The sequence below is a fragment of the Mugil cephalus genome, chromosome 4 (genome assembly GCF_022458985.1).
Source record: "Mugil cephalus isolate CIBA_MC_2020 chromosome 4, CIBA_Mcephalus_1.1, whole genome shotgun sequence".
Classification (NCBI taxonomy): Eukaryota; Metazoa; Chordata; class Actinopteri; order Mugiliformes; family Mugilidae; genus Mugil; species Mugil cephalus.
Genome location: NC_061773.1, coordinates 9,201,641 through 9,223,024, shown reverse-complemented (window position 1 = coordinate 9,223,024; position 21,384 = coordinate 9,201,641). Strand labels below are relative to the sequence as shown.

Genomic DNA, 21,384 nt, shown 5'->3' with positions numbered 1-21,384 from the left:
ATTTGTATATAAATAATAATAATCATATGAAAGTAAGAATGACGTTGAATGTGAGGCTATTTGAAATTAGACAGGGTCTTAGATGACACTCAAAGGCATCACAGCAAAAGGATCATGGTTCTCCGAGTTTTGGGTGTAAGCAGACACATCTGCATAAGACAGTGGCTGTGGCCTGGGCCACTTGGTTTCCCATCAGAGTGAACCATTTCCATCAATACTGAAGATCTCTGAGCTGCTCTGTGACATTGACTTTTTGTGGCTCTGTGTATTTGCATGATGATTCATCAGAAGTGCCCGCTTTCACTTGCGAACCTGTGTGTGTTTGTGTGTGCACGCAGGGGCTGCGAGGCTCTGCATATATTTGATACACTGAGCTTTAGTTTTACACCGTGATGTTAACAAACCGTGCTGGGTGACACATGTTTGATCTCGCCATGTGTCAGCAGCGTTTAGTCAGCCGCGGCAGCCGTGAGTAAAATGACATTCATTTGAGAATTTCCTTCGCAACACACCTCAGCCAGAGAACACCACTTGCAGTGGGTCCCACACGTGAGCAGCAGGTGGTCTGACGGGATGCGCATTGTTAAGTTTCAATTCCTAGTATCAGGCCTTAAGCCTCTGTCAGAGAGAACACAGCTCCAGATGTGTTTTTATGAGAAAAACTATTCTTCTTACAGCAAGGTCAAGAACTTGTTGGCTTTTATCTTTCTAAAGTGACTTCCTTCATTCTGCCTGCAGTTTGAAACATGACATTTGGGCTACATAGAAAGTAAAGGAGAAGGACCATTTGATAAGACTGGAAGGTGGAAAGTTACATTAAACTACTATTAATATCAGAAGCCAACAAAATAGAATATGAAGTAAATCTCTCACAGGTTAAAAGAATCAGAGAGGGATTCACTAAAATCTGTCAATGATCTCAAAGTAAGGTTTAAAAAAGGGCTTCGTTTTATATTGATAACCCAAAATCTATTTATTTTGAGAGTTGCTTGGGACACGTAACAGATGAAAAACGCTTCCCAGCCGTTTCTCTTATTTCCAAGGTTTTTAGTAAATAGTACACAGACCAAAAACTATTTAGTTTTAAGTTATGTGGCAACACAGTAATAACCACCTACAGATGCAAAAAAAATTTTGTTTTTCTTTTTTTTTTGCTTTTGAGTTGTAACAGTTCATCTGTCCATGTGTCAAAAGTTACGCTGTTGTAAGAAAACATTTCCAAAAGTCTGTTTTTAAACTAATTATACAGAGGCAACATTTAATATGTAGTCTGAGTGAGAAAGAAAGAAAAAAGAAAGAAAGAAAGAAAGACAGAAAGAGAGAATGAAAGAAAGAAAAAGAGAATGAAAGAAAGAGCGAATGAAAGAAAGAGCGAATGAAAGAAAGAAAGAGAGAAAGAAAGAAAAAGAAAGAAAGAACAAAGGATGAAGTAATAGATGTGCACTTCTGCTGCCAACAAACTGTTGATTAGGAGGGAGGGGCATTTGATTGTGTCTCTGATGGATTCAGTCTAATTTTAGCAGGTGATTAGCACCATTGCACCAAAGTAAAATAAAACACATCACAGAGCTCTGTCTGCTGCCATTTAATGGCACTGGGGTTTTATTGACAGATAAAAATCCTTTTAGTTTCAGAATTTGGAAAGAGAACAAACCATACAGCAAAATACTTAATAAATTATTGGATGGATGCTCTCAGGCCGTTAGATTTTTCACAGCGTAATAAATGGAAACATTTTTCAGCTCAACCTGAGAAACCGACTACTTACTGACTATTTATTTAGATTTAAAGTCCGATATTAGCCTGGGTAAACGCGAATATGGCCACGCAGTCGTGCATGTGGGTCAAATAAACAAGCGTGGTTTGTCTGTTGAAAGTGGAAATGTTTCCGAGTCAATCACATTTAGGGCCGTCCTTGGACGCGAGCGCTAGATCAAGTTTGGATGACTCCCCATCAATCAGCTACACATACTTCTAGCCCCTCCCAGCCCTCTCACATGACCTGAAATAATACAAACATAAAAAATGAATAAATACATCTAATAAAACTTTGCAGAATCCACAAGTCCACCTCCCCAGCAGTGCCTTTTTTTTTTTTTTTTTTTTTTACTGCTCTTTTTTGTCTTTTGCCAAACCCACAGTCAATATAAAATTACCCAAGCCACAGAGCGAGAGGGTTTGGGGGGGAAAATCCACATTTTTAAAACATATGCATTTCCAGTTCCCCTTTTGTTCTGTTATTAAAAGCAGCATTTGCACCAATCACAGGGGATGCCTCCGCCCGCCCGAGTCTCTGAGACCCACATACCTCCACACGCTTCTACTATCTCTCACGCAACCCGTCGCGCAGTACAAACAACCTGACAGACACATCCTGACCGAGTATCACAAACCAGATCGCATCAGTTGGTTCACATGTGTTTATTGCAGGAGCTTTAACAGTAATATTTCAACAACACAATTGTTCGTTTCAAAACAAACGCATCGGTTTGAATTACGTAATGTTAAGGGTACACACGCCGTATGCAAAGTGCTACTGGTCGACAAAGACAGTATTTCACATATTTACAAATCAATATTTTTTCATTTAAAATGAGGAGTTTGAACTAATAAAAATAGAAGGTGGGTTCAAATTTGTACAGCAAGGGAGGTTTCTGAGGGTCCACCTACTAAAAAGTACTATTTGCTACAAAGGTACATTTGCTGCCCAGTTGGCACATTCATCCCATCGTCAAAATCACACTTTTACCTCTTTAAAATGAGAAAAGAAACTTTTTCTAAACACTGTAACATCTGTAAGTTGAGCACAATTACGTTTTCACAGCCAGCGTGCGTCCTTCTTTATCTCATCCTACAATCGGCAGCACATTCGCTGCAGGTGGGATCTGTCCGTCCGTCCCGCAAGACGTGCTGGTTCGCGTGTTTTCACAGTGAGATGGTTTTGCTAAGTTTTGTTTCAGTGCTACGTCGAGATGTGTCCCTCCTTGATCAATAACTGCAAAGTACACCGCTAGCTGGAGAGGCTGGAGGAGATTTATCACTTTTATGGCTTTTTCTTTGTCCTCATCTGAAACATCAAGGAGAAGTGACAAGAAGGCGTCTCTTCCAGCGGAGAAGTACACCGGGGCTGGGCTCCACATCTGCACTTAAAGGCATAAGTATTGCAGCTAAAATTGGCTTGTTTTACTATTATTGTTTTAGCATGGCTTTATATGGAGGCCAGATGTCATGATTAGCAGCTTTGTGTCCTGGTTCTTTTTACCCCATAATTATCTTTTGATGTGAAATCCATTTTACACCATATGAGTCAACAGGCAAAGAGGACGAGCGCTGCAGTACTTTCGTCTGATCTCGAGGAGCACTCTGAACCCGCCCCCCCACCCTCGTCCAAAAAGATCAAGAGAGGCCTCTTGTTCCGAAGATGTGGTCAAACTCGCTGAGGATGAGCTCCACCGCCTGGTTCTGGTAAACCATGTTCACTGCCATGTTGCCGTTGTCCCGCTCTGGGCGCATCAGCGTCGGCCCAAACACGATGCCGATGTTCTGGGTGGTCATTCTGTTGGTGTTCGAATGTTCCAACACTCTGTGGGAAAGGAGAGCCAGGCAGATGCACTTTTAATACCACTCGGCTTGTGAATTTTTATTTCTGTCGCACTAGTGGGATGGCGCTACAGATGATAAGTGTCACTCGGCTCAGATGCGAAGCTGCTGGAGTGCCATGAACGGCCCCTTTCAGGATTAATTGTAATAAATAATAGCTTTACGCAGTTAGAAATAAGGACAAACTACTTACAAGTTATATCGCAAAAACAATAAACTATGTAAATGACCATGGCCAATCAGTGGAGCCTTTAAATGTTATGTTAAAATGTGTTGGTGTGATACATCTGCATGCCCCCAACACACAGGGCTGTTTCAAGACACTCTGTGGGCCCCAGACAAGAGGCAGCTCCCACCAAAAAATAAAAATAAATTCAATGTTTCATGTTCTAGATGTACTAGAGATGTACTAGAAAATTCAACCAATAACAGCTGTCTCTCAATTAGTTTGCCTGTCCGCTTGTGACGCCCCTGCCTACCTACTCATCAGCATTGTGGTTTATAGACGTATTATATAGCCATTCCCTGGAAAAATGTTTAAAAATGTTGATCCCTTATCCTGCACTCGGGGGCGTCCACTAATTTTACTAAGTAATGAAATGCTTCCTTCACCAGCTGGCTTCCAATCTCAACTCAAACATGCAGGGACAACGTCTGCTCACACTGGACGCTGGAGCTGACCAGTCAGAGAGGGCGGCATCCTTTGCTACTTTTTAAAAAAAATTATTTTAAAGGGAAGTTGTATCCATTTAAAGGGGGCTTTAAAGTAACATTTGCATCGCCGGGCTAGCATGCCAGCATTACAGATTTGCTGGTAAGATTGTAGACTCTCAGATGTGTATGTGAGGCATTTTCGAGGTTTCGAGTTTGTGGTCAGGAAGACACATCTTCATAATTTACCCAAACTCAGAGCGAGCAACTTAAACAACTTAAAGAATCTGTGTGTACGTTGCCGGCGACATCGTGCTTTTGAGTGCACGTTCACACACATGCATCTGGATTTTACGGTCTAGATTTATGCGATGAAATGTTCTAAATCCACCGCCCGTATCCACCTATGTTGGTGCGTCGGAGCATGTGTGTGTGTGTGTGTGTGTGTGATGGGGGGGGACACAGGAATGGGTTAAAGCCACAGCATGAGGCATTCTTCTAAAAATGCCATTCCCACTAAGCCACAGAAGCAGCCAGCAATTGCTCAAAACTTCCACATTAAAAAGAGAGGAGGAAAAAAGGGAGAGAGGAGAGGGAAGAGAAAAAAAAGGAGAGAGCGAGGAAGAGAGCGAATAGAGAGGTTCCAGTGGTGGCGGCGGTGGTGTTGGTATGCCTTCCAGCAGACGAACCACAAGGCTCCCATGGGACCTTCGAGGCAAGGAGGAGCGCGAGAGGGGGAGAGCAGAGGGAGCAGGAGGAGGAGGAGGAAAGGGGAGAAAAGGAGAGAGGGATGAGGAGAGGAGGACAAGGGGAGGAAGAGGAAAGGGAGAACGAAAAGAGAAGGAAGAGGGTGAAGAGGAAGTAGGGAAAAGGGAGTTAGCGAGAGAGCAAGAAGGGGAGACGGGTGGGTGGGTGGTTAGGGGGGTGATTGAGCAGGGAGATAATAAATGAGAAACAGAATGAGGGGAGAAAGGAATGACAGTGGAGAGAAAATAAGAGAAAGACACAGAGTTGACAAATTCATGGGGCCCACCACACCCTGGCACAAACATCGGCCTCAGAACACGAACACTCACCCCTGAAGTGGAAGGAAAAACCATAGGCGGTAAAAAACACACATTTTATGTACTGTAAAAGGAACTGGCTCGCAGAACATTGTACACCATTCATCTTCCTCCAGCCTTTTCATCTTCACAGGGACCCAAACTTAACAACAGTGTGATCCTGGTACAGTGCTGGGCTGGCATACTTTGAGAGCCGTGGCCAAAGAATCCCTGACAGAAAACGACTCCCCTCCACCGAGGGAACTACTCCCTCTTGTGGTCGGATTTAAAAAGAGGATTTATGAAGAGGAGATTTTTGCTTTCCTGCCGGGGCATCAGGTTCACGCACTTGTGCCAAAATGCCCCGGGGAGCTACTCTGCATTATTAACTGAACCCATTTCAAGGCACTGAAGCCATTACAGGGTATAAAGACACATCAGCAGAGATGCTCTGCACGTGTTTTTTTTCCTCCACCCTCTCACCGTTTCAGATGCCGGCACATGAACTTCAGCGTGTCGTGGTTCGGAGGAGGCATGTTCAGCACCAGACACTTCAGTCGATCCACTTTGTCCATGTAGTCTGACATCTCTGCGACACAGATCGAGAGACACATATTTTGTATCGTAATACATTTGTCATCGTTTCCATTCTGTTTGTGCAGTTTATTAGTGTGTGAAACCTCATTTACATATCCACCATCTAATCTGATCCAACAGCGTGCAATTATTAACCGTGGTCTGATGAACACCAAACTGCCGATTAATGCGTGTGTTAAAAAAAAAGTCCCATAAACTGATAAAGAACAGGATGTTCATATAATGAATGCACTCATAATTCTTACACTGAATATTTATATATATATTAACATGCAAAATGTGTGTCTATTTTAAAATATTTCATTATCTACTACTGTCAATGGATACATATCAAAATATCAAAAGGATCATGCAAATTAACTGATGAAGAGCACAAAAGCTTGATTCTTCTTTTTGTTTGTTTTTTTTTTTTACTATCAGTAAATCCCACGAAAAGATCAGACAATTCAGATCAGACAATGGAGACAACTAGCAAGTGTGGTAAATAATTCTGATCTGGTGCAATGGATCTACTATTTTTCTGTTGCACAAAAAAACTTTTAAATGAATGACTGGGCCACACTGTTGCACTGGACGAGATGAACATGATTCACTGTGTTCTGCAGTTTATTTGGTGTCAGTTCAACATCGCCCTACTGCCACGAACGCAAGAGCAGAAAAGATTCAAAACTTAAACATTCGCCGGTCATAGGAAAATATTTAAACGCAACTATGCATTTGTGGCTTGTTTTTAAAGTTTTAAATCTTTGTTACAAATGAGCAAAGTGCCATAGGAACATGGTTTAGGGAAGTTGTGAAGAGCAGAAAGACGAACTAATGTGTTGTTGATCTGATAGAGTTATCATGGCATTTGCGGACAAGAAGTAAAATTAAAAAAAAAAAACGAAAAAAAAAAACCAGTTAACCTTTATATTGTGGAGTCAGAATTCTAGCGTGAAGTAAACCGTGCTGAAATATAAAGATTTATACTCCAAAGAATCAAAGAAGTATCGCTTCACTTTAATTTGAGACGGCTCAATGAATTACACTTCCTGTCAGTATATAATTAAACCGCTCTCGTCTTGGAATGCATGCAGTTCTCTGTTGGATACGCACTGTTTTCTGTTGCTGTATCCATACATCTTCGTGATATCATCTAAAGGTGAGGACAAGGTCCTGAGAGTGGCTCATGTTCTGTGGCAGTGGAGTTTACTTTTAACCACAATTTGACAAAATGTGAAAACGAAGTGAACTCTCTAACCAAGACGGCTCCAATTTGACTCATTAAGACCACAGTAGTATTCAAAATAACACGAGATCAGAGGTACAACCATGAGGTGAAATTAAAAAGGGTTCTACGGGGGCGAGATGTTCAAGAATTAGATTGCGTGGTTGCATAATTTCCATCATATTTAACTCTAAACTCGTGGATGTAGAAACCATGCGCACTGTAAGTTTTCCCAAATGTAAAGCAGATTATTCGACTTATCGTGTAGCTTTGGTTCACACATACTTCACGGGTGTTTTAACTTCTCAGATCGAGCTTTATGACTTGTATTTATGTGCAGCGTGTAAAATACACAGTCCGGTCACTCACTGACTGTCTCCACGATGTCGGTGAAGAAGCCGTAGGGCACCAGGGGCTCGGGAAGCTCACGGAAGAAAAGTTTCAAAGCTCCCGTGATGACATGAACGTCCTCCCACTCGCTCTCGTCCAAATTCAGCTTCTCCTCTGAGGACAGGGAGGGAGGGAGGGACGGAGGAGGCAGAAGAAGTGAATGAAATGCGAGGGAATTCGAAAAAAAAAAAAGAGAGAGAGAGCTGGATTAGTGGAGTTGCTGTCACGGCAACGTTTAACATAAACGGAGTGTGAATTCAGTTCAGCGTTGAGGCGTAACATGAAGGCTTGTAGCTGCAGGAGGGAGATAGAGATGGTCTGTTGAAGTAGGAGAAGACACAGAAGCAAGCACAATTTAAAGAGTAACACGCACATCTACTTTATGACTTCTCCAATTGCACCACTGAGAGCCCAAGGAGAGGATTTAATTTGATCAGTGTCAATAGGGCTGATGTTCACGTGAACTCTGTGATGTCTCAGTCAGCGAGACGTTACTGTGGGATCAGAGAGCTCCACAAGCAGCTGATTCTCTGCTTTGTCCACTTGGTGGCAGCCATGGACTGTGTGCGAGTAGCTGTACAACCTGCTGCGCGTTATTACATCAGAAAACTTAAAGCACAAAAGCCTAAGGGACACACATACATTAAGCAAATGGTAGCACAACAACAACAGAAAAAAAAAAACCTGCCCGCCGTCCGTCTTTCTGCTCAGCTCTGCGCGTCAAGACTGCGGCTGGGTAGCTTTGATTGAGGTGTTCACATTTATGCAACACATGATGCACGAAAACAAGCAGACTGAGTAAGAAAGAGGCGGTTCTCTCTGCGTCTGAATCCTGAATCTACCTTGAACCAACTCCGCTGGGAACATGTAACGGCCGTCAGTAGTCACCGCTCGCTCTGCAAAAACCAACAGTTACTCAGATGACTTCACTCGCGCTGCCGCCGCTCTAGCGAGAGGATGTTACGTGGATCGAGTGAGACGGTCGCACATTTCACACAGCTACGGGTTTGTGTTATCTACACCCAGACAAAACAGCATCTGATGACATGTATCTTGATTTCAGGAAGCCGAATAAGGAGAATGTGATCAATTCGATGATATGTGACAAAAGACATGCTGCACACACTTCTAATCCTTCCCCTTTTTACATATTTTCCCCTCTAGGGTTTCATTATCAGAGACAGAATTAGCACGGGTCATCAGTATTTATTCCGTTTGCTCACCGTGATTCACCAGAAAGCGTAGCTTCTGAATCACTGCCAGGTTTCCCGATACTCTGTAGATACCGTCCGTGTCCAGCCCTGCAACAAGACCGCAAGAAAGACCTACTCTGGTTAAACTGTCACATGTTTCAGTATTTAAATGGATATGGGCACAACTACTGTAACATTGTTTTTCTAGTCAGTGATTTGCAGATATTTTCTCCTAATCCATAATTCAGTGGTGAATGGTGGTGTGGCAATACATGTAGGACAAAGTAGAAAACGAGTTTGCTACTTTGAGTTAACACGTTCACATGATCCTCTAAAAATACTTTTAAACTTCCTCTTAGCATTTGACAGTTTACGTATGAGGCAGAGTTTCTGCTTTCTGAACACCAGTTTCGGTATCAGAAGATGGAAAAATTCAGGAGTTTTGGCGCATGGATGATAAATTCTCTGAGGAGTAGCAGATTGTGACAGTCTGAACGAATCATTAGCAGTATCCATGTGACTGACTTGTGTTCAAACTACACAGCTTCAGCTGTGACACTAATGGCTGCTTACGAGCGGATCTTTTGATTTGCTCCATTGTGAACATCGGATTTGATCTAAATTACATCAAGTTAGCTTTCTGTTCTATTGTTGTCAGGTTTTCTCACGCGTTTAAAGGAACAAAGTGCACAATTTAGTTGCAAGTAGCTGACTGTAGCTTGTTTTGGCCTGCATGGAAGAGGACTTATGTCGCATATAAATATAAAGGGTTCATTCAAGTTTTCATTTTCACCCTAGATGCTTTCTGATCTGTATTAGAAATTGAAGATTAGATTACGAGTTAACTGAGAAAACTAATAATAAACCAATATTTTCAATGAAATAAATCTCTGGCTTCAACTTTCCGTGACAGTAAATTACATTTTTTTGTTGTTGTTGTTGTTTATAGGCCTGATACAGAAATAATACGATGTTAACCGATAATGTCAATTGCCGGGGCACAGAGTTTGGCATGCTCTTTCATTAGACCCTTGGGTCCACCTTCATCGCAGTAACTACATCCAATAGCTATGAGAGCTGTCAATACAATTTACTTGATTTTTTCCAAAAGTTTTTTCAGTGTGCCACAGCCTTAAATGTAAATCTCTTGATCTGAACCCGCTACTCCCTCGACATATTTAATTCATCACAACCAGGTTTTTAAATCCCCTAAAACACTGCTTTTTCTCTGCATTAAATATTTATCGCTGCATTGTTGCTGAACACTTTCTAAACAACTCAATTTTCTCTCATTTAGCCCTCTCTCTTGCTGGCAGCTGTCACGACTTCTTCTCTGAACCTGAGCGTCTTAGCCTTTCTGCCTTTTGTCGGGCAATCGCAAACATTTCTCAGTAAATTTTCAGTTTGATGATTTATGTCACAGAGCTTTAAGAGCAGAGTGCTCTGAGCCGCTGTCAGGCGAATGCGCCAAACTGGTGGGGGGGGGGGGGGGGGGCTGAGGGTGTTTTTCTCTCATGCGGCCGCTTTGAGTTGAGAATCACATTAGCCGTGTCTGCAGCGACTGTACCTCTCCTCTCCACGGCCTCGGTACAAAGCCTGACGAAGCGAGGGACGGTGCTCCTCTCCCTCTCGCAGAGCATCTCCAGGCTACAGCCGAACACCTGATCTGAGGGGGGATGACAGATGGACACAAACTTTTCACACACTTTTCATGTCTGTTTAGGAGTTTGTTTTTTTTTCCCCCTCTGATAAAACTGTGATGTAAGAGCTTCGAGCTTAAGTTAATCTACTGTTAAGTTTTCTGTTCACCATGGGAGAAAACCTCCACGTTTGACTCGGTTCCCAGCAGACAAGGAAGCTCTCACACTTGATGATGCAACCCATGAACTGTACTGTATAGACTATAGGGTGAAAATGTTCACACGAAATCCTTTACTGTGGAGGACGGTACCATTACACTGCTGCAGGTTAGTACCGTTTTACGAGAAAGTAACTGTAAGATGCATAGATTAGTTTCCAGATGACTCTCTACTTTCACAAAAGCTCGGCTGTCTCGTGTGTAGCTGCCTTTTCACACCTGCAACTGCAGTTTTAGTAACATGACGCCCAATAAACCTTGACATTTAGATGTGTTAAAGACCTGTGGACACGGCAGCTGCTCAAAATATTCAAATATGGGACGAACATGACACTTTCTCTTCTTTGCAATTTGCTTAAAAACAGACAAAGAAGAGCCAGGTCCTCAGGTAAGAGAAGACTGGAAAGCTTAAAGGAGGAGTAGAGAAAGACCTCTACGTGAAATTAAAAACCCTTCTCTAAACAAGGAGAGGTCAGACACACCAGGCAGCTCTCCGTAAGAGAATTCAAGCCCATTCACACTTTGAGTCTAGAGAGTCTCTGGTCGTTAACAGGTTAGAGAGGTATTAACCGTGCAAAGGAAAATAAACATACAGAACTGACACTTGGGTGTGTGGTGAAACACCTTTGAGAGAACTCAAGCGAGTGCACTTGTCTTTGTCTTAACCTGGACACACACTGACGTAGCGCACTGAGGATCTTCACACAGGTTAATCATCAGTGTTGGTGTTTAATAGACCATTTGTGATTTGAGTTTCCAGCGGCGTCGCCCACAGCTGTCTGGCTCTCACACAGATCAATTCATATCCAGATTAAGGTTAAAACAAGCAACTCAATTTGCCTGAGGTTCCTCAAAACTCTCTTATCCCAGTGGCTTCTTCAGCTGTAACTGACTAGCGGGAAGCTGAGGTGGTGCACACACACAAAACTCACATGAGTAAGGCAGGTTGACAACCCCGCGAATGCTTATACACGAATCAGCCATAGCATTATGACCACTGGCAGTGAATAATACTGACCATCTTGTGACAATACATTGTTCGGGTGGGAAACTTTTGGACCTGGATGTTACTTAAGCCGGATTTCCACACACAGCCTACCTCTACACCCCCCCACACTTCACCAACTTTTTTTTACTACATTTTCCATTACTTAGGAGTGATTTTTTTCTGACCAATCACATTTTCAGCCCCAAAGTACCCAGAAAAGTATGACTTTGGCCTCGTTCCGCCCACCCTCTAGCAATGGAAATAGCGATTTAAAGTGGGCGGTGCGCAGCGGTGTGGGGGTAGGCCATGTATGGAAATCCGGCTTTAGACATGTACCTCCCACCTACGCCAGACCAGACTACCCCACCCCATAGCAATGACAGCTGCCATCCCCAGCAGGATGCAGCCTGACACACACACAAAATGGTTTAGAAACAACTAAAAAAAAAACAACAAAAACATAAAAAAACAACATGAAGAACAGCACAAGGTGTCGACCTGGCCTCCAAATTCACTAGATCCCAAACTGATCAAGTATCTGTGGGATGATCCACAGAGGACTCTCCCCTCAACCCATAGGACCCAAAGGCCCCCACTAACAACATCCCATTACCAAACACTACAGGACACCCTCAGAAGACACATGTCTGATGCGTCACAACTGTTTTGGAGGCACAAAGGAGACCTACACAATGTTACTATACCTACACTACACTATATTAAGAGTTTTGATACTAACACAGGTTTCATCCACATACTTAAAGGGGTTAATGGGTCTCTTTGATACAGAGATTATAGGTAATACCCATGACCCCACAGCAAAGCTGTGTCGTTGCCTACTCTCGTTTAAAAGGATCTAGGTTCTAGTGAGGCAAATCAAAAGCAAGACAAACATGTGGTCTGTGGCTGATATTGATTCTGTTGGATAGACTGTTAGCAGGGTTCAGTTTCTTGTTACCATTCACTTGCAGGCCGGGAATACATGTGAACAGTGAGGTGACATCGTATGAGCTGCGGTCTTATTGGAGTTCGGTTAGATTTTTCATCGAGCGGCTTTAGTCATGTAAGTTTCACCACCACCCACAGACGGTCTAAAAGTTAAAATCAAAACTCCCCCGTGAGTCAGAACTGAAGAAGACACTTGGGTGACTGATTCAACGTCTTCAGGAAACGTCAGGTCCAGTTGTCTTTGTTTTAGTTTTGTTTCAGTAATTCCATGACCTGAATCAATCTTCACAGACGTACAAAACTAAAGAAAAAGTCGAAAAAATAAAATAAAAGTCGTCGAGAACTGTCTCACATTGGTCCAAAATCATATGCAGGTGTTCAGCGAGATTGAGATTTTACTCACTAGACACAAAAAGGCAGGAATCGTTTAAGAGCAGACAAATAGGTGCTTTGCTTGCAGCTGCAAAACTTTATCATTGAAAGGTTCTTTCTAAACAGATGGTGAAGATTGCGCCACACATTCGGGACCGCATGTGGCATCACTGCTATTTATGTTGAGACTTCCTGTCTGCCATTATAACAGCGTGATGATGCATAAAAAGCTTTAACTTAACAAAAAATGTCCTGTGGACAGCTTCTGCTCTAAGAGCTTTCTTGCAACATTAAAAGAGATAGAAAATAAAATATAGAAAGTTTTAGAATTCAAAAAGAACAGCTTCAAAAAGAAATCTTACCTTTAATGAGCCCTTTCTCCTGCAGGGCCTGTAGCGGAGGTCTCTTCAGGATCAGCTTCTTCAGTCGGGTCTTCACTCTTTTCCTCTCGGTGTTCTCCAGGTTGGACGTCGAGCGAGGAACTGCAGAGGGAGACAAGGAAGAGGAGGTGGGGGAGGGGCAAGAGAAGGAGGAAGAGGAGGTCAGTGCGGGGCGTTCGGTCAGTGCCGGGCAGGACAGCAGATGAGAGGGGATGGTGGTGAGAATGAAAAGCGGGAGGGCCGGACGACGGCGGAGGTGAGACAGAACTGACGGAGGGATGATCTGCCATGGGGGCTGAGTGAAAATGTAAGTGGGCTGGATGGAGGAGAGGATGGAGGACAGGATGGAGGGGTGCAAGAAGCCTGTGTAGAGGTTTAGGGGGAAAAAAAAGAGTGATGGCGATGGAGCAAGTGAGTACAATGGAGCGGAGGGCAGAGCCGGCTTTTTTTTTTCCGGTGGCGGCTCTGTGAAGGAAGGAAGGCATTACGGAGCGATGAGACGCGTCACATAGCGATGACTTACGAGATGTTCTCCTGTCATCCTCGTCACCGCTGTGGTCCAGCATCTCTACGCTGCCAGCCCTCCTCAGGGAGTACAACAGGACGTTGTCTAACGGGTTTTCACGATCCTGGAAAGCAGATGGAGTGACTTGTGTGTTAGCTACACCACGAGTCTTCAATGTTTCTCAGGCCAAAGACCCACAAACTGATGCAGAGATTAAGTAGGGGCCCCCTACCTACCTACTATACGTGTTCTATATTAACCTCGGCCTAGTGCTGTTTATAATTATTATTATCATTTTGCATTCAATATTATGGTAGCCAAATAATACACAGGTTCTAAATTATCAGCTAAATAGCTGACAGTTCCAGGATTTAACTTTAAACACAGCTAAATGTAGTAGGGACACCAGTCTGATGGGAGTGAGCCGCACTGTTAGCTTCTCTTCTGCTAATATTTCATCTGGGGGCTGAAGAGGCCCTACAATTGTTGGGAACCTGACAGAATCAGCGTGTAATATGCAGCCTCATGATTGGCTCAGTAGCGATAGGGGCGGAGCCTACTCTGTACAGGAAGTTTGGATTGACAGGTCTTGGCTAGTGTGAAATGGCAGCTCCTGTATCGCTGACTAACCCTAACCCTGGACTCATCTGAAAGTGTATTTCAAAGAAATTTAAATGTGTGGGGGAAAGTTAAAAAAATATGTAAAAAATGTCTAATCAACCAAAGATTTTGCGACCACCCTACAGTACCTCTGCGGACCCCCTTTTGAAGACCTATGAATTACACCATGGACACTTTTACTTTAAACATTTCTTAACAAATTGCTTCTCGGCAGTCTAGTCAGAACGGCTCATTTTACCTGCTGTTGAGACACATTAAAAAAATAATACAATGTACCTAAAGAGACAATTATACCTCCTTTTTATGTGTATTTAATTAAAAGAATCATTGTTAGTTTTTTTTTATTTTATTTTATTTTAGGAACTATATACACAGCAGAGCAATTTGAAATCCCTTTACATGAGATATGCAAAATTTTGCGATTAAACATCTGACATTTCAATGGCATTTTAAAATTTTTAAAGAAAATAAAAAAGCGATTGAGCAAGATAACGGGGTTATGTTTTAGATTCAGCTAAACGCTGCATGAACTTTATCTTCTGCTCCAGAGGGAAATCATTGTAGCCACAAATAGAGAAGTGGTAAAATAAAAAAAGGACCATCTGAGTGTATTTCTTCGTGTGCGTGCGTCTCACCAGCCTGTCGATGACATTCTGGATGGTGTTGTACCACTCTTTGATCAGAGAGTTCGTCTCTGACTGCAGCAGGAACTCGTTGCCTGTCACTGTCCTCAGCTAAAAGACACACATGACATGTTGTCCACAGGAAGGCTTCATTCTCACATCTCTATCATGAACCCATTTTTAACATTGTTCAATCAGCTGGAAAGACAACATTTTGAATTTAAAGACAGACTGTCGCCCATGCCTGCATTTAGTCAACCACAATTCTCCAGAAAACTATTTTTTCTTGCTTCCTCTTGCTCGCTGAGTCACTTGGCGTTAAGAAAATTTCCCACTCTCACTACCTTCAGAAATGAAGACCTGTCTGTCCTCAGTCTAGGTCAGCTTAAAAGACCCTGACACACAGCATTTTGCTTAATAAAAGTGTCAAACAGAAGGTTATGCTCAATCACAACAGTGATTTGTCAAAAACAGAGGGTGAGATCATTTAAAACCTTGCGTATGTGACCTTTGCTCATTTTCTGGTTCCTTACCTTGAACACGTTTTTCTTGCTGGACAGCTCATTGGCCCAGTGCAGCTGCGCTCCTCTTAAATCCACACTGCTCTCAGGACGACTATTTCCTGGTCTCTGTGTGTGACAAGCACAAAAAAAGAGTACTTTCAAAAATAGAAATGATATTTTTTGATTTCATTTTTATCAATTTCCAAAATGCAACGTGAGCGAACAAAATCATAACTTAATCAAGTCCATCATTCGTGTTCTTTCTAAACCGATTGTCAGGCTTCTATCACACATTCAGGATGCATGTGGAACCACTGTAGGATAAATGCTGAGACTTCCTGCCTGATTTTATGACTTTAATGTGGCAAAGGTCTTCAAACTAACATCAGTTCCTATAGACACAGCTGCACAAACTCATGGATCTTGTAGGAGTGGTCGGCCAAGGAAATTTAGTGCAGCAGATGAAAAACATCAGCGCTATCAGCTCGGATCTCGCCAGTGGGAGTCAGGTATCTGTCCGCAGAAGTCTGGCCAGAATTGGAATAGTTGCAGCCAAAAGGCCAACCCTCTGACATGGAAACAAGGCCAGGTGGTTCAACTGTGCACAGAAACATGGAAACTGGGGCGCAGAAGAATGGCAGCAGGTGCTCTGGCCTGACGAGTCAAAATTTTTAAAAAAATCTGAAATATTTTGGCTGTAGGAGAAGGCAATTTGTTTGCCCCGAAGGGCTGGAGAGAGGTGCAATAATGAGTGTCTGCAGGCAACAGTGAATCATGGTGGAGCTTCCATGCAAGTTCGGGGAGTTGGAAATTTGGATTCAGGATTAATGGTGTCCTCAATCGTGAGAAATACGGGCAGATACTTATCCATCATGCAATACTGTCAGGGAGGAATATGACTGGCAACAAATATATTCTACAAAGTCCCCAGACACAGAGCCAAGGTCTACTATCTTCAGCGTGAAGAAGAACAAGACGTCCTGAAAGTGAGGCCTGGAGTGAGGATTTGAGAAACTTTACAGCTACAGAAAATCTGTACACCTAGATGTATTGAGTGGTCAGACCAAGTATTGTTTGGGTAACTGTTTTCTCTTCTGTTCATTAACTGCATTTTGTTAATCAATGAAAATAAACAATTTAAACTAATGCTTCCACTTTTGAGAGTCAGGTCCAGACACGCCTCAAACTTATTCACAGCACTGAATATATATTTATATTATTATTTTCTCACGTCTCCACTGGCCCACTGACCCATTTCTGTTTCTAAAAACAGAATGTTTCGATGTACAACTCTCTGCCCTATTTCGACACTGTTTACATTCTGACCAACCTTCGCACACAGCACCTGCAACAGGTTTGCGTGACCCCATTTGTGAATTCAAGTCACACGAGTTCATGGTGAAATGTGAAAGTGCAATATACGGCAGAGAATGACATCTGCACTTGATGCCACAGAGTTGGCTGCGTACCCAGCTGGAAGGTGTCTGTGATTTAGGATCCTTGAAGAACACCAGGCTGTTGCCGACTAACACGACCCAGGACGGACTCCAGTTTTTTCTGTAGTCCAAACAACACACGTGATTTCATTAGACCAGATCATATTTGCCTTAATTTAACTGTATTTCTGTATTTATGCGAAAAATATATACTATAAAGTTAAGCTTTTTCCTCTATGTCCTCAATGGAAGCAGACTCACCTCAGTTTTCTGCCGCCCTCTGCAATCTTTGTCTTGTTTAACAGGCCTGCTTTCTCCAGCTCCTAGGAGCACATAAGAACCGTCACCATTATTTACATTATCGCATTGATGCCATCAGTCAATACAAGCAAATATATCAGACACATCTTTCTGGAGGGGCAAAAAAGAATATCTGACGACCAACTGGAACTGCAACAGAAAAGCACCACGGAGAGCTTTTTCTCTGTGGTACTTCATCCTGAGCAAACCCATTTAACTTGACTGTTGCATCATTCAAAAAAAAAAAAAAATAGCAGGAGGGGAGCCACTCGAAAATCTCCCACTGCGGTATGGCCCCGTTTAAGGTGCTAGAGAACAGAATTCATGCTAAATATGAAGGATAGCACTATAACAAAGACAGTGAGGAACAACCTGAATCACAGTGGGATGAGGACCATTTTAAAAGAGAGAACTGAGAAAGGGAAACCCTAAATAGTGAGCAACAGTAGATAGCGGGGTTTATTTGCGGCCAGTCTGAGATATGTTTAAAAAGAAATGAGCATTCACAAAATGTCAGAAAAAATGTCCTTCCTGCTCCACTGAGACATTAAGTTGAAAAACGTATTCATGACTTACGTTAAACCGTTATCGTTGAAAACAAATGCATGATACTGCTTCAAAACATTTAGAAAACCTATGCATGCACCCTTAAAAATGAATGAAAAGAATTCTAGGAAATGCCTGAAAATAGCTTTCTGCAAGCTCAGAGAAACAGGTGATAGTTCAGTTTATCGGGAGAACATCCCTAACCATCCAATTTGGAGATACACGTCTTGTTGTGGCGCTTCATCTACAAAATAACAGAAGTCGCTTTCTCACCGGTGTGCAGCCGTCGCTGTCTGGAGAGCTCTCAGGAGACGGAGGCTCCACTACAATATTGGTCACGTTGCAGGAATAGTCTTTGCACTGCTGGACCAGCTGAAAAACAGGAAGTGGGCATCACCTTCTGTGTTCTATTGTCTGTGTGTATGCGGGCATGAATGCAGCATTTCATGCAGAAACTGTATGTTAAGTTTACCAGCATTTCCTCTTCTCTCTTTGCGCAGTTTATGAGCGTGTGTGCGCGTGTGCTGTGCATGCGTGCGAATACCTTTCCATTCTCAGGCAGGATCATGGACTGGGAGTGGCTGAGGTGCTGCTTGGCCTCGTGCAGGGGTGCAGAGTTGTGGCGCTGGGCGTCGGGGTTAGTGAATGCCACCGTGCTCAGGGTGGCAGAGGAGGCGGCACGGTGCATGTTCTTCAATGTCAAAAGGTTAGGATGAGTTGTGAGAGGTGGAGCAAGACAAACAAGGGAAAGGGCAATCTGTGATTCATTGTGTGTGAACTGAAATATGAGTACAATACGCTTCAATTGCTTGCTTTTAGAAATCCTACAAGAATTGATTTTTTTATGACATATTTACTTTGCATTTTAGTATTGAGTTCACGCTCCTGCCTCAAGCAACTTCAGTGCAGCAGTGCAGTGAGAGTAAATACCCAAACAATCAAAATCACGAACAGTGAAGAGCAACACAAAGGTCAAGGTCTTTAAAAGTAATTGAGCGTGCTGTTATTCCCATACTTCTCCATTTTTTTGTGTAAGCTCAAACTCCATTTTCTCCCTCATTAGTTTTTTTTTTTGTTAGCAGTGACGTTTGAGACTGTTGTGTTTCTGATACCTATAAACCAACCTCTGTACACAGTACTCTGGATAAAACATCTAAAACAATTACTTCACCTTCAAAGTGGCACAGCCTCTGCTCTGAATACTGACTTGTGATCACACATTTTCTTAAATGAAGCAAACAACACAAACCTCCTTTGCAGCAGCACTTTAAGAGGCTTTGCTCGCCGTTCACTGTTGGCTCAGCGCAGGGGCAGTCGCCACATAACGTGCCGCGCAGATGCCATGCGTCATATCAATCCAAACTTAGTTGTAGCAATTAAGTAATAAGTCTTTGTGGAAAAATAATGACAATAAAGCAGCAGTTGTGCTACGTACGCCACCACCGAATCTGTAAATATGAACTGCATCATTCTGGCACAACAAGTATCGATACTGAATTCTTGACACAAAGCCACAACACAAGTTCACCTGAGACACAGTGATGCACACAACGCATTTATGCTCATTATCTTGTGCATCTACAGAACGTAAACGGCGCATGACTGCCCACAAATGCATAAATTCACACCAACTTTTCATGCAGCGGCAGCACCCCTCCCAATCCCTGCCTGCAACCTAGATTCAACAATCAGACTAAATATGCCTCCTAATGTTTGCCATCTCTTGATGCAAGGAGGATTAGCACTAAGAGCCAAATCTGCTCCTTTGCTAAAAAGGGGCCTTTAAAGGGCTTTAAACCAAGTGCACCCACGCCCCACCGTGATGCAACATGTTGCAGTAAGAAGTGCTTGGGTAACAGCCTTTCTTTTTACACCATGAGTTGCTATTTTGCCAAGTTGATATGCATAAATGCTGATCTCTGGGAATCTAAAGAGCACAGCTTGCATTACTTTAATGTATTCTACAGTAATACAGTGGAGATGCAGTTTTTGCAAATCTAATGACCTGGGCTCATTGATTTTCATGAGGAAAATACCCTCCTCAAAAACTCTTTAAACGCTGACAAAACACTTAGGATTACCTTTGTGGTCAGATATGCAAACAAGCAGAATTAAAGGGTCTCTATCTAAACCACGATGAACAGGCGTTTAAGAATCATCTACATATCAGTATGTAAATATACTACATATGTAAATATACACATCTCCACGTGCAGGAGGTGGAAACTGCATTCAGGTGTGATGTGAAGCAGCGAGAAAGTTAAGTTGGCAGACGAAAATCCTCAAAGTCCTATGATGACCCGTTTTGTTGAGCAAATGCATCCTGTTGTGCAGGGAGAACATGTCAAACGAGTAAATGATCTCCTTCAGGTTCTGACTGGCGTTCTTCTTTTCACAAGGTTAAAGTCAAGGTGAAATGAATTAGATGCCCTCCGGCGATGAAAGGGTGCAGCAGGTAGAGAAGAGGTTTACCTGTTTCATCTGCCAGCCACCGTCAGCATTCCTCTCGTGGCTCCCGAAGACAAAATCAGGCGACAGCTGGAGATAAGGAGAAAGGAGAGAATGACGAGAGAAGGGAAACACAAAGATGTGTGTCAGTATGGGTAACAGCTACTGATTGCATTTATTTAACTTTTAGTCTACTTGTGTGTGTTATTACCAATATAATTATTGGTACCTTTCGTGAGTTTTGGTGAACGTTACATTTTTTGCAACAGCAAGTCTGAACCAAAATGGCAGAGCAAATTTCACACCCACGTGAAAAACAGGATGCTGACAAATTTGTTCAGTTAAGACCAGAATAGCAGCATGGGCTATCACTCACCCCGAAGCCCTGAAACTACTTCTCTGTCCCGCTAACATCCTGCCAGGCAAAAGTGCTACTTAATTCACTGTCGCAGCACAGAGACACAAACCCCTGTGTTCATCTGAAGTTGATGAGACAGTTGCTGCTCAGTAAGACTGAAACCTTCATTGCGTAGTATTCGTTTGACTTGAACACGTTGATTTGTAGCTGTTGAACAGGGTTACGCGTCACACATGTCATCATAAATCCAGTCAAATCAGCCTCTTGAGTATGAGCAATTTTGAGTATGATAAAAGTCAGTGGAAAGTAAATACAAGTGAAGAGTTTTACGACAACGCTGACATGAAGAGTATTGTGACCCATTCGACAACATCATTTGAAAAGTAAAAATCCAACATTAGGAAAGTTAAATTAACTTACAGCGTAGGTGCTCATTATAACTCGACACGTATAATCCAGGCACGATCTTTTATGTGTGGGGGCTTTCTATCTGTTGTGTCCTCAGCTCTCTGTCCTTTCATGTCACGCCGCTCTTTACCGAGAGTGTAGGAAATTAAGAACCATTCAGCTCTCCCTCTTGTCACAGCTCACAGCCCACATCTACTTCCCCATTCTAGAGGGAAGCTGCCTTTATCAGACAGCACGATCACCCTCGTGTAAAGCAGCCCAGTCAGGAAGGTGTGTGCTCAACTGTATAATCATACCAGAACTTGTCTAACATTACCACATCAACTGCTGCCCAACTGTTTGTCTTTCCAAGATCTGCAGTAAGAGATAGTGATATTTATATAAGTAAAAGTCTCCTGCAAGTATAACT

At 42.7% G+C, this 21,384-nt stretch overlaps 1 protein-coding gene across 3 annotated transcripts in view; it reads right to left on the bottom strand.

Annotated features, from left to right (window-relative positions):
- Window positions 1-2,406: 2,406 nt before the first annotated feature.
- arhgap9 (Rho GTPase activating protein 9) overlaps window positions 2,407-21,384 on the bottom strand; it is a 43,586-nt gene continuing 24,608 nt past the window's right edge. The window contains exons 8-22 of one of the 3 annotated variants that reach the window (XM_047583408.1): window positions 20,234-20,299; window positions 18,306-18,452; window positions 18,035-18,133; window positions 17,177-17,238; window positions 16,949-17,036; window positions 15,510-15,605; window positions 14,989-15,087; window positions 13,751-13,856; window positions 13,210-13,329; window positions 10,249-10,347; window positions 8,712-8,789; window positions 8,331-8,384; window positions 7,468-7,602; window positions 5,778-5,883; window positions 2,407-3,583 (exon numbers count right to left, since the gene is read on the bottom strand). In XM_047583408.1, the coding sequence (XP_047439364.1) occupies window positions 3,397-3,583; window positions 5,778-5,883; window positions 7,468-7,602; window positions 8,331-8,384; window positions 8,712-8,789; window positions 10,249-10,347; window positions 13,210-13,329; window positions 13,751-13,856; window positions 14,989-15,087; window positions 15,510-15,605; window positions 16,949-17,036; window positions 17,177-17,238; window positions 18,035-18,133; window positions 18,306-18,452; window positions 20,234-20,299 (1,542 nt within the window). In that variant the 3' untranslated portion in view covers window positions 2,407-3,396. Of the gene's footprint in view, window positions 3,584-5,777; window positions 5,884-7,467; window positions 7,603-8,330; window positions 8,505-8,711; window positions 8,790-10,248; window positions 10,348-13,209; window positions 13,330-13,750; window positions 13,857-14,988; window positions 15,088-15,509; window positions 15,606-16,948; window positions 17,037-17,176; window positions 17,239-18,034; window positions 18,134-18,305; window positions 18,453-20,233; window positions 20,300-21,384 lie in introns of those variants that run through there. The other 2 variants (XM_047583409.1, XM_047583410.1) reach the window with 2 other exon arrangements.